The sequence below is a fragment of the Marmota monax genome, unplaced genomic scaffold (genome assembly GCF_021218885.2).
Source record: "Marmota monax isolate L192 unplaced genomic scaffold, Marmota_monax_Labrador192_F-V1.1 WCK01_AAM20220418_F8-fsc00028, whole genome shotgun sequence".
In the NCBI taxonomy this organism is placed as follows: domain Eukaryota; kingdom Metazoa; phylum Chordata; class Mammalia; order Rodentia; family Sciuridae; genus Marmota; species Marmota monax.
In genome coordinates this window covers 6,130,746-6,142,995 of record NW_026694779.1, presented here as the reverse complement: position 1 = coordinate 6,142,995, position 12,250 = coordinate 6,130,746, and the positions used below count along the sequence as shown (strand labels likewise).

At 42.8% G+C, this 12,250-nt stretch overlaps 1 protein-coding gene across 2 annotated transcripts in view; it reads left to right on the top strand.

Annotated features, from left to right (window-relative positions):
* The first annotated feature begins 3,287 nt into the window (after positions 1–3,287).
* Positions 3,288–12,250, top strand: part of Grm7 (glutamate metabotropic receptor 7) — a 797,874-nt gene continuing 788,911 nt past the window's right edge. For both annotated transcript variants that reach the window (XM_046425529.2, XM_058572990.1), the window contains exon 1: positions 3,288–4,104. In XM_046425529.2, the coding sequence (XP_046281485.1) occupies positions 3,586–4,104 (519 nt within the window). In that variant the 5' untranslated portion in view covers positions 3,288–3,585. The remainder of the gene's footprint in view (positions 4,105–12,250) is intronic.

Here is a 12,250-nt window from a genome sequence, read left to right as displayed (position 1 = left end):
ATCCCAGCAATTTCGGAGGCTAGAAAGGAAGATCGAAAGTTGAAGGCCAGCCTCAGCAATTAAGAGAGGCCCAAAGCAACTTACTGAGACCCTGTCTCAACATTTTTAAAAAGCAAATTCACTTCAATACACACTAATTATCGTTTGAGTTCCAAAAACTGTGCATGATGACTAAAAGGGTAGTAATTTATCTGCCAGTATTCCTGCTCTGCCCAATTTAGGTTTCAGTTACTGTCAGATAAAGGTGGTGTGGAATGACAAAACCAGTTCTGATTCATTCAACACATGAGTGTATCTTAGGCACAAAACACCATTCACAGCATTGTCCCAGGTAAAATAATAAATAATCCCCAGCCCTTACCCTCAAGGATCTTATAACTTGGCAGGGGAAATAAGACTTGCACACAAATGGCTTCACTACAAGGACGATAATGATGGCTGCCAGATGTTTGGGGAGAACTGAACAGAGCAAGGAAGGAACACAGAGTAAGGCAGCATTCCACAGTCAGCTAGGAGATGTGCATTCAGCAAATACAGAATGAGAAATGAAAATGGAGGAGAACAGCACCACCAGGGACATGTGCAGGTGAAAAATCAGGTGGCACTATTTATTACTTATCTCTCTTTTTGTTGTTGTTGTTTGTTTGTTTGTTAGCTTTGTTTTGTTTTGTTTGGGGCATGGAGTTTCTAATAAATAGCCTGAAATTAAAATTAAAAAATGGATGTAGTCTTGGTCAAAGACTGCCTGAGATGCTGGCGCTTAAAAACTAGCACTTGAGTTCCCATGTGTGCCTGTTTGTGGCTTCCTTTGCTGCTTCTTTCCCTTCCAAATTAGTTTGTGCTATCTTAATAGGATAGCATCTCTGGGGATTCCACCTTTTTTTTTTTTCCTGGTATTGAAACAGAAGAACTAGAAGGGAATCTTTGGGGCTTCAAACAACAGAAAGAAAATACTATATAACTGAAAGAGTCGAGAGGCATTCTTTCAAACAGGCCTGGGTCCAGGAGCACAAATGTTTTAATGAAGCTCCAATCTCTTTCTTCCTCTCACTCTCTCACTTGATTTGTCTGTCTGTGTTGTCTGTCTGTCTCTGTCTCTTTATATTTATTTCTCTTCTTTTGAATTTAGATATCTCCCTGTTCATGTGGAAACTGCTGGCACAAAATATGACAGGGTTATACGCTCACAGCTGGGGGACTGGGAGGGAGAAGTAGGTGTCATCATTGCACACTATTGTGCATGGTGTGCATTTACGTAGGAAGTCATCAAATGAAAGGGTGATTGATAGTTACACTGTGTACGAGGGCAGGTTTATATATGAATTACAGCATGGTTTTATGGAAGATCACAGTAAAACATCTTGTTCTTACAGAATCAGAATTGCATAACAATTTCCCAAAAGAGAATCATAAAGCATATTGAGGAAGGGGGACCATTTTTATCTGATTTGTGCAGAAATATGTCTGTGTGATAGTTGGTAACCCTGAGTCTCCACTCTAGGTGCTCCATCTGGGGCTTAACTCTGAATGGCTCTGGTTTGGCTCTGTGCTCATCTTTGAACTCAGCACTTGGGCCAGAAGGATCTGATGCTCTGATTAGCCAGGCCTAGACTGTAGGAAATGGAGTGGGTTCTCAAACCCAAGCTTTGAAATGTGCAGAGGTCTGTCCAAAAATAAATTGATGGACTGTTCCACAGAAGGAGGAAAGTGGGTATTCGGCAAAAGAAAACAAAACAAAAAGTCCTATACACCAGAAAATGTTGCTAATGATCTTTAGCTATCTTTGTGCTGGTTTTCTACACATAAAGGAACAGAGAACATTGGCCTAAAAAGAGCACCGTGGCCAAAGGGACATGGCCTATTTTAACAGAGGATTTGAGAGTTAAAACATAACTTGGAGAGCATCCAGTTCATCATTTTCCAGATGGGGAAACTAAAACTCAAGCAGGGGAATAGAAATGCCAAAGGCACATAGGTAGTTGGTGGCAGAGATAATAAACTACCCATCTTTTGTCCCTCCCAACTCCTCTTAAATACAGTAATACTTTCCCATCATCAACAACAAACATCTGTGTCTGGTTTTCTTTCTGCCCTCAATTCTGTGTAATATGGTTTTGGTGTGCTCCAACAGAAAGTCTCAGCAAGCTTTGAGTTAATCTCCTTGAGTCTACTCTAGTTCCCAAGGACAAAAATATTAAATGTCCTTACATCGGAATGAGAACCACTTGTTGCTTTAATGGGCCAAGTCTTGCAGGAGGGAACACCTATAATAAAGAGCTTCATAATTGCAGTTGCAACCTGCTTTGGCATCCAGACTTTACCCCAGGATCCCCAGTAGAGAAAGAGAAAGGCATTCCTAATCTACAGGGAGACTTATGTGTGTCCCTTTCTCCTACCAGCACCTCTTCCCTGCTGTTTCCTAACCGCAAAAGCTTGTCACCATCTCAGAAACGTCTCTGGAAATAGGTCGGAGGAAGCCTTACACCTGTCAAAGCTAGAGAAGAAAGTGTGCTCTGCGGAGTTCTCAGTTCCATCTCTAGCGACAAAAAGAAGAAAAGCAATGAGTTCCAGGTTTTTGACACAGAGCTGCTGGAGACTGCGGTCAGTTTAGCCAGCTATAGCCCTAGTAACCCCTAAATACCAAGGATGCAATGCTATCTCTAACGTTTGCTCTTGGCTTCTACTTCCCTACAGGCTAGTCCAGTGTCTAGCCCTATGGATACCTCTAGGTAAATGTTTTTTAAATCATGAATCAGACACTGGTGTGTTATAGGTTTTTCTTAGTAAAAACTAGCACAAGGATGAATCAGGAGTAAAGACTAGGGTATCCCAGTGTCACTCCTTCACTGGCTTCTCCTCCTCCTCCTGGTTCCCTCACGTTCTCCCAGAGGGAAGAGCCAAGTCTCCGAACCTAGGGTCTGGGAGCAGTCAGCACCAGTCATCCCAGGCTCATCCCAAGCCTGCTGCCACCTATACCCATAATGTTGGTGTGGGTGTAGGAGGACAAGAGGCTTCCACGGTGAGTTGGGGGCAAGAGCTCAGCCTTCGCCTGCGACCCGAAATCCCTAGATTCCTTGTGGACCATGAAACTCCCATTGCGAGGCAACCTCCCCCCTTCCCTAGCCGCCCACCCACTCCCCCCTTACCTCAGCACGCAGCCCCTCCCTGCGTGATGATGCAAACCAGTGGGGAGGGCGGGCGCTGGGAAGGGTGGGGAGAAAAGGAGAGCAGGCGAGGAAGGGAGGGAGAGAGTGGGAGGAGGAGAGGGAGCCGAACGACCATTTAAAGCGATAGCAATCCCTGCCCTCTCCCCAGTGCTGGGCTGTTCCAGAGCACAAGCTGCAAGCCCCGGCGCGAGCGCGGCGCACTGGCTGGCGAACCCAAGAGCGCTAGGCGCCCCAGGCTGGCGGGCGCCCTGGGACCCCTCACCCTGTCTGGCTGCCCATCCTCGGGCGCCCCCACCTTCCGTGCCTGCAGAAGTCCCTGGGCTTCCCCAAAGGAGCTCACCTCTAGGGGCCCGGACCTCCGGGAGCCCACCACCATCCCCTCCGGTGCCGCCGCCGCCACCGCAGCAGTCTGAGCAGCATGGTCCAGCTGGGGAAGCTGCTCCACGTCCTGACTTTGATGAAGTTCCCCTGCTGCGTGCTGGAGGTGCTCCTGTGCGCGCTGGCGGCGGCGGCGCGCGGCCAGGAGATGTACGCCCCGCACTCGATCCGGATTGAGGGGGACGTCACCCTTGGGGGGCTGTTCCCGGTGCACGCCAAGGGTCCCAGCGGAGTGCCCTGCGGCGACATCAAGAGGGAGAACGGGATCCACAGGCTGGAAGCTATGCTTTATGCCCTGGACCAGATCAACAGCGATCCCAACCTGCTGCCCAACGTGACGCTGGGCGCGCGGATCCTGGACACTTGTTCCAGGGACACTTATGCGCTCGAACAGTCGCTCACTTTCGTCCAGGCGCTCATCCAGAAGGACACCTCCGACGTGCGCTGCACCAATGGCGAGCCCCCCGTTTTCGTCAAGCCAGAGAAAGTAGTTGGAGTGATTGGGGCTTCGGGGAGTTCGGTCTCCATCATGGTAGCCAACATTCTGAGGCTTTTCCAGGTAGGGGGCGGGGGGCGCTCCCTCGGGTTGGAACATGCTTTGGTTCTAGGCGCTTTTAGCTTTAATAGCTGGTTTGGACTCCAGGGTTGCGGGGTCAGGTCGGCCTTCCCGCATTTCCACTCTGGAAATCCCGCCGAATCCCTCTCTCTCCATCCTAGGAGGTACCTTCTCTGCTTGCTTTATTTCCCTTCCATCACTCCCCTGTCCACGCTCCACTCCACCCGACTTGACATTCTGGATTTATGGCCCCATTTACAAGAAGCAATCTGCGAAAAACAAGGCGATGATTTAAATGGGTTTGCATTAGAGTGAAATATGGTCCGAAAACCGGCTTGTAAAAGTGCTGGGCTCCTAGAAAAGCAGGTTAGGCGCATGGATATGAAAGATGAGAAGATGCCTAGAAACTGGGCATTTCCTAACTCCCTAGCGTCCCACCTGGAGCCACCTAGGAAACCTCAACTTCTTTGGAAATTTTTGAGACGACCTTAAGGAGGCATTTCTTAAACTGAGGGGTCAGCTAGATGTGGATGTTAATAGCTTTTCTTTCTCGGGTTGGATTTCCGACCTGTAGCCAGTCTTCAACAGAGCCAGGGGCAGGATACGTGGGGGAACCTCCCCAGTCCTGGAGATGCCACCTGCAGACGTGACCCCCCAGTTGATTTCCTCCGGGCAATTTTTTTTTTTTTTTTTTTTTTTTTTTTGCACCATCTAAATTGCATTTGCAGTTCCACCACTGGCAGGAGCTGGACGATCAGCTTTCTACTCTTGCCACTTAAGACCTCAGCCCAGAGATGAGCTCATGCTAACTGCGAAACAAAATAGCTTTCACTGCCTGCTCCCTCCGCCCCCTCGCCTTCTACCTCCCTAATTCAGCCCCCAACCCCAATCCTGGACTCTGATCTCAAAGGAAGATTCTCAGAGCGAGGCAAGAATGCGCCTGGGGCGGTGGGGTGCGCTTAGCAGGGACCCGAGGTTCTACTCCGGGTTCCGGAGAGCCGCGGCAAAAATGGGAGGAAGGCGGATCCAGGACTGATGAGCGGTGGGTTCTACCGCAGTGCTCTCTCGCCTCCTGTTCCTGCAGCCTCTGCCCCGGGGCTCCAGTGCTGCATTGGGTATAAATGGATAGCTTTGAGCTTCAGAAAATGAGTTTCAGAGTCTCGGCGACAGAGGGTTCTCTTCTCCGTGTTTCTTCCTGTATGTGCATCTATCTCTGTCTCCTTGCTCTGTTTTCCCTCCCTTTATTATTTATTCTCCCCCTCAACCTCTGTTTTTCTCAAGAATTCTTTCTCAGTTGTAAGTTCTCCATTCATCTCTGTCTTGATATGGCCCTTTCTTAATGAAAGGCTCTCTGTGCTTAATGGTACCCAAGCCTGGTTAATCCCTTCCCCAGATATGCTTGATGTTCCTGGCACCATTATGCTGTCCAAATCTGAGAAATTGTCTCTTTCTCAAGAGTTTTCTCTAAGGGTGTGGGTTTCAGGAGGGGACTCCTTGTCAAACTCAGGATGTCACTGCTCACCTCCTTGGGTGCAAAGTTTGTTTTCAAGAAGGGGGGGCATTCATCCAAGGGGGCAGCCTGGCATGGCCCCTCTGGTCCTTAGAACAACCCTGATGCCTCCTGAGTGTACCAGTATAGACAATCTCTAGATGTTTGTAAACCTTAAGTGCTTTGGGGGTAGATTAACTCTGGGTTGCTTGCTTTGGGGGGAAGAACCTGGGGTTTTATAATCAAAACCCAGAAGTACTTCCCTTATCTCTGGGCTCAGTGCTGGACAACTTGAGAGGGCAATGCTTGGGGTGATAACAGCATTTTCCTCTCATTCCTGGGGCTTGAAGGCACATTTTGTGTTTATCATTTTCAAATCATTTTGCTGCCTGTTTCACTCTTCACTCAGAGCATTGGGCCCACTGCAGATGGGCCTGTGGGTCTGAAAAAAGGGAGACACGTTGAAGTCAAGAAAGCCTTTGCAGGTTAAGCTCAGAACTGTTTGCTGGAAAAGATTACAGCAGGAAACAATTCCTCATCTTAGTTTTAGAACCTGAGGCAATTTATGGAAACAAACAGCTGATCTTACAATCAGTTTCCCCATTCCCTGAGCCAGAGAGGAGAGGAACTGAATGCCAGTGTGTACAGTGTGGGTTGGGACTAAAACATTCAAAGAAAACACTGTCATTCCTCTAATTTGCAAATTGCAGCTATTCATGTTGGATTGAACAGCTGAGGGGAAAAGAGCCCCCCATTTTCACCTGCATTTTATTGAGAAGAGGTTGCACTAACTTGTAGCTTGTGTTGCAAGCTAGATAGCCATTGGTTAGCCATTTCCCAAGTTGACGTGTGAGTGTATTTGTGTGTGTGTGAGTGTGTGTGTGTGTTTCTTTCCCAGTGGTTTTTTTTTTTTTTTTTTTTTTTTGTTTTTTGCATGTGATTTCAGAAGCTCCTAGCATGCAAGTCCAGCCCCCAGCTTTCCAGCTTCTGTCAGCCTGCAAAATGAGTAAGGAAAATAATGGTGCACAGACCCCATTGTTCATAAACACAATCAGAGAACGAAGAAAAAGAGAACAAGTGAATCTTCTCTGGGATTCTAGGGTTCAGCTCAATTAAAATTGTCCTATAGAAAATAAATTCCTCCAAATGATTGAATTCTTTACAATGTTTTGAGTATTCATTTTCCCTCTGATCCCTCTGGGTTGCTGGGGTGTGAGGTGAAGCCAAACTAATCAATTGAGGTATAAATTTATGGTGAGCTAAGTCTCTAGCTTGGGGGAGGAAATTCTCTGGGACTAAAGTGTGGGGGTGTTGGGGGGCAGGAGAGAGTAATGAGATAGCAATAGATGTAACAGCTGCTGCTGCTGCTGCTGCTGCTGCTGCCACTGGCAAAGCCTTGGGATGAAGTTCTTTGCTGAAAGTGAGGACCTGGGTTTGAATGACTACTCAGATGTAAATAGTGTCTTTGACTTGTAATTCTCATTTGCCTATTCCTGTTCTGGTCCAAAGATAACCCAAAGATAGGAGCTGAGCAACTGCCCCCTCTCTCTCTCTGCTCTACAGCCACACTGAATAGGTTAGTAAATGACATGGCTGAGAACAGGAATCATATCCAGTGGGTCTTCCAAATCCAGGAATTTGAGGCTAATGAAATTAGTGTGTGGCCAGGGCTCTGCCAAGTAGAATTAAATCAGTACCGCTGCCTTGCAATGCATTTTCAGCCTGGAAGCATCAGGGAGGAATTTCTGGAGATTTGTATTTGAGCCTGTGCAAAATAATACTCTCTTAATGCTAAGAAAGATTAAACATAAATTAATATTGACTATGAGTAACATATTTTGAGAAAATAATCACATAGTGGGGATGGCTTAAAGTTGAGAGGTTATATAATTTGGTAACTAAAGAATAAATCTCCTCTGACCACTGTTTTATGGGTTGTAAATAAGATATATTATACTGGGAAGTAATGGGAACATTTTTATTCAAGGCTCCTCTGTTATTGACTTGAGAGCAAACACTATGAGAGTATAAATAACTTTTGCTACATCAGATTTTGAATGAACAGTATTTTACATGTAGTGACATGGATCAGAGTATAGACTTGGAATTGAATAGCATCTCTTCCACTTATCCTCTCCCCCAAACTAACTAGATGGAAATAATGGTCAACTGTATCCTTAAGGGAGCATATGCAAATGTAAGACTGTACCAAAATTGACATACATTTGTAAATGTGTTAATATTTTTTCATCTGCTCATTGAAAAAAATACAATGTCAAACTTCTAGGATAGTATTTTATACATAAGTGCTTACACTTTCCCTTCCTTTCTACCCAGTTCCCACTCTTCTCTCTCTCCCCCTGTTCTCTCTCTTATGTAATAGAACAGAACTCAGCTCCTAGGGTAATGTGGTATTACTATAGTGGGGAATTTTTTTTAAAGGCAGCTCTATCCTACATATTTTTTAAATTGCATAAATATAGGTGTCACTGCCATTTGGAATAATCTGTATAACAATCTCTGAGTCTACATTTACTGGGTTTTAGGAAATTTACCTAACAGATGGTGAGTGGGTACTTTTTAAAGGGGCATTTTTTAAAAGAGCAGAGAGGGAAGGAATGAAGACATGCACCTGCTATATTTGAAGAGACTTCCTTGTGTATTTTATGTATATGCAACCCATATAATTAGGATGTCTTTGGGCATTTTTCCCCTGGGGAATAATTGAAGCAATGAGCAAGTTTACTTCAGTTTCACAAATGTTTGGAGTTTTGACAAACGACAACTGCTCTATTTTTTGTACCTACCTGCAGATTATGTCTTATTAGATCTAAAACACCACAGGTAGGTTACAGAGTATTCTGTAGTCTTTCTTAATCCTGTCATCAACTGGTTAAGTTACCCTCAATAAGTCACTTAATTATTCTTCACTCATTATTCTTCACTCATCTACTTCATTTGACTTTTCTCTTTAAAAAATGTAGTTTCTAATTACATATATAGAGCATAATTTTTCATATCTCTGGTTGTATACAGAGTATATTCACACCAATTAATGTCTTCATACATGTACTTTGGATAATATTGCCCATCACATTCCACCATCATTTCTAACCCCTATGCCCCCTCCCTTTCCCTCCCACCCCTCTGCCCTATCTAGAATTTGTCTATTCCTCCCATGCTCCCCCTCCCTACCCCACTATGAATCAGCCTCCTTATATTGCTGTCATATGTAAATTTTAAAAATTAATTAAAAATGTAGTTTCTAGGAGTGTCTCCTCTTTTTCTTTAGATTGGAGAAAATCTGCTCTTATCAAAACCTTCAGACACATCCTTCCAGTTCCCTGTTAGAACTTTCAGTGAGTTTGGGAGAATTTAAAAGGGTATTTTCACATAGCTGACTTGGTCGTTATTCACTAATTTCCCATATTGAGACTTTTTGGAAATTATTTTATCAGTCTGCTCCTTCATCATATAGATAAAGAATGGTAGTAGAGAAAGTGACCTTGTGGGAGCTAACTATGTGGTCAAGACAGGGTAGGAGAACTCTGGAGTTTACAGTTTCATCTATCCAGTGTTCCATCCCATCTCATCTTACAACAGTACTAGGTTTCTCTTTGGGGAAACTGCTAGATAGTGACAGTCTGCCTGTGTTCTTGGCCCCAGAGATGAATCACTTGTCCCAGGCTGAATAAATCTGTTGATTGATTCAGTTGTAGGTATCTGACTATCTAGACCAATCAGAATCCTCCCCAAGACATATCTGTCAAAGAAAAGTGGGAAAATTATTTCTTCTCTCTGGAATTTCCAAAATGGGGTTGATGGGATGCTGGGGCAGCTAGTGACCATCCAACTCAGGAAAACACTTTCTGTAGCATAGACTCACACTGAAGTAAATGGGGCTTAATAGTAGAGAGAAAGCTGGAGCCCGGCTGACCTGGAACTTATAAGTCCAATTAGCACTGAATCTAGATTCACCTCTAAATTTTTAGTACATGTCTTTAAATTAAAAAAAAAAAAAATCTCCTCACATTTGAGCTTGATTTTTGCCACATGCAGTTGAAAACAATTGATTTTCTACATTAATGTAACTTTCACTGACAGGCATTCATTAAGTGAAGAATAACATACATTTTTTTGTGCTTTAAACATAATCCTTCTCGCCCTGGTTTGGGATCTTCAGGAGTCTACATCCTTTCTTACTCTTCCTAACATATAATAATTGCTTTAAAGCATTCATTAGTACATTTTTCCTATCTTGATGCAGTTCAGAGAGAGGGCAGATACTTTTGATGTAAACTGTAGCCTATGGGCCTCTTGTCTAGAAGCTTTGGAACTGTACTCAGTTCCTTTCATTAAAGTAAATCTTCTGTTGATATCCCCAGGGCACAGAAACATTTTCATGGCATAATGGAATACAAAGTATATTAAACTTCTGGGTCCCTATACAGTAAGCAGCAAGCTTGACTCTACTTTGGTCCCCTTTTCTTTAAATAGGCAACTAAAATCAGTTGCAAACACATTTTCCCAACAACTAAATTGCATATATGGTTACTATTTAAGAGGATATTTATGCAATATATATATATATATATATATATATATATAGCCAGAGTAATTAACTAATGGACCTTTTAAAAATTGATACAGTAAATATAAATGTTATATGCATAAAAAGAAAACCCTTTTGTAGGAAATATGTATCTGAAAAGAGTGTCATAATTCTTAATGTATGACATGTTCATGTTTGACAACTAACCTTCAATTATGTTTACTACTAAATGTTTCTTGAATCAAGTTCTTAGATTATAAGATCAAAAGTGAAATATATAAAATTACAGCAATATAGGCTACATATCACATTTTATGCAAACAGGAGTTCTAAGTTCTTTTCAATAATAGTAGTAGTGACCACAATGACAATTTGAGTCCTCAGTACAAACTGAGCCACTGTGCCATGTACTAAAAATAACTTCTTCCCATTTAGTTCTCACAGTAGTCTTAGAAATGTACATATTATCATCTTCATTGTCCAGCTCGGGGGGGAAAAGGAAAGTAATTTTTATAGCCCAAAGTCACCTAGCTGGTGAGGAGCAAAGTCTGGGTTCCAACTTCGTATTTTCTGATAACACTCAGGCTGTTAATGACTATGCATACTGCTCAGTCATTGCACAAATGCAGAAATGATTAGCATAATTATAGATTTGCCTGCCCTGAAAACATAGTGGTTAGAAGACATCAAAGTTGCCAGTTATTTCTATATCTGTTTACAGAAATACTGTATTTCACTTCTAAGACAGATAAATTCTGTAGGCCCATAGAAACTGAAAAACACAATCTCATACCTCCAAATATAAGGTTCCCCTTCTCTGTTAGTCACCAGGTAGCCCATTATGCAGGCTCAAATCTACAGTAGAATTTTCATTCAAATAAATGAGAAGAAAATCTTCCTTATTGTCCCGATTCAGTGCTCATCATCATGATTGTTGATGGCTCTTCCTAAACTTTATTTCATTCACTCCACCCTTTCTACAAACCTCAGTGGAGAAATCCATCATGCAGATACATATGCAAAAGTGAGAGGAACGGATTAATACAATTGCTCAAAGTGAAGTTGACAGAGCACAGGAAGTACCTCCTAATAAATGCAGCACTAATGTTTGTGTGGGCTGTGGAGGGAAGGATAGGAGAATTTTCATTTTAATGGATTATTTTGCCTCTTGCTATAAAAGTGCTGCAGCTTAATAGTTTTATAATTGGCCATTTACAAAAGTCTCCATCTCTGGGTGTTGTGTGTTCTCCATTCTGAGCTGCTGACTTTTCCTCTGCGTCTTGGTGGAAGGTAGCAACTCAGCCACTTATAAGGGCTCAGTCCTTCTGCATCATTGTTTAGATGGAAATATTTCTGTTAAAGTAGTATTTAAACATTTTTATCATGTTTGAAACTTGAGTATGTTCTGAAGGTATCTGGTCAGGCAAACATCACTGAGGCCATTGCTCATGAGAAAACATAGTATCAAGAGAACTATCAGAATTTCCCTATAAGGATTAACAGTCAAATCCTGGAATTAGACAGACCTGGACTGAAATCATTACTCTCCACTTAATACATGTCTGACCTTGATCAAACAGGTATCACACATTTCACCAATTCCTTCATCTTTGAAATGGGGACAATAAAAATTTGCCTGTCTGACAGAGTAATTGTAGGAATTGCATGAAATATGCATGGAAATATTTTAGCACTGAAGTTGGCATAAGTGTTCTATAAATCTAAAAGCTATTCTTTTATTATTATGGTACTATCATTAAATGTCACTACTGCTTAAATAATCACTATTGCTAAATTTGCGTAAAATTTGCTGTAAAATGACCCTATTACCTATACTGCATTTCACTCTTTTCTGTTTTCTTTTTTCTTTGAATGGAATGTCTGGGGGGCTGGGGTAAGAGAAATACTTTACTGATACTGTTCAGTGGAATGAGAATTTTCATGCCCTGATTAAAACAGATCACAAATTCTGTGAAGTTAAGGTAGCAGAGAAGCTAAGAGCAGTGGAAGTCAGCCAGACCCAAGTTTGGATTTCTATGCAACACTTTTATAGCCGCAGAATTTCTGGAAAATTTCTTAAACACTTTTTCTCTCTTAACTCCTATTTT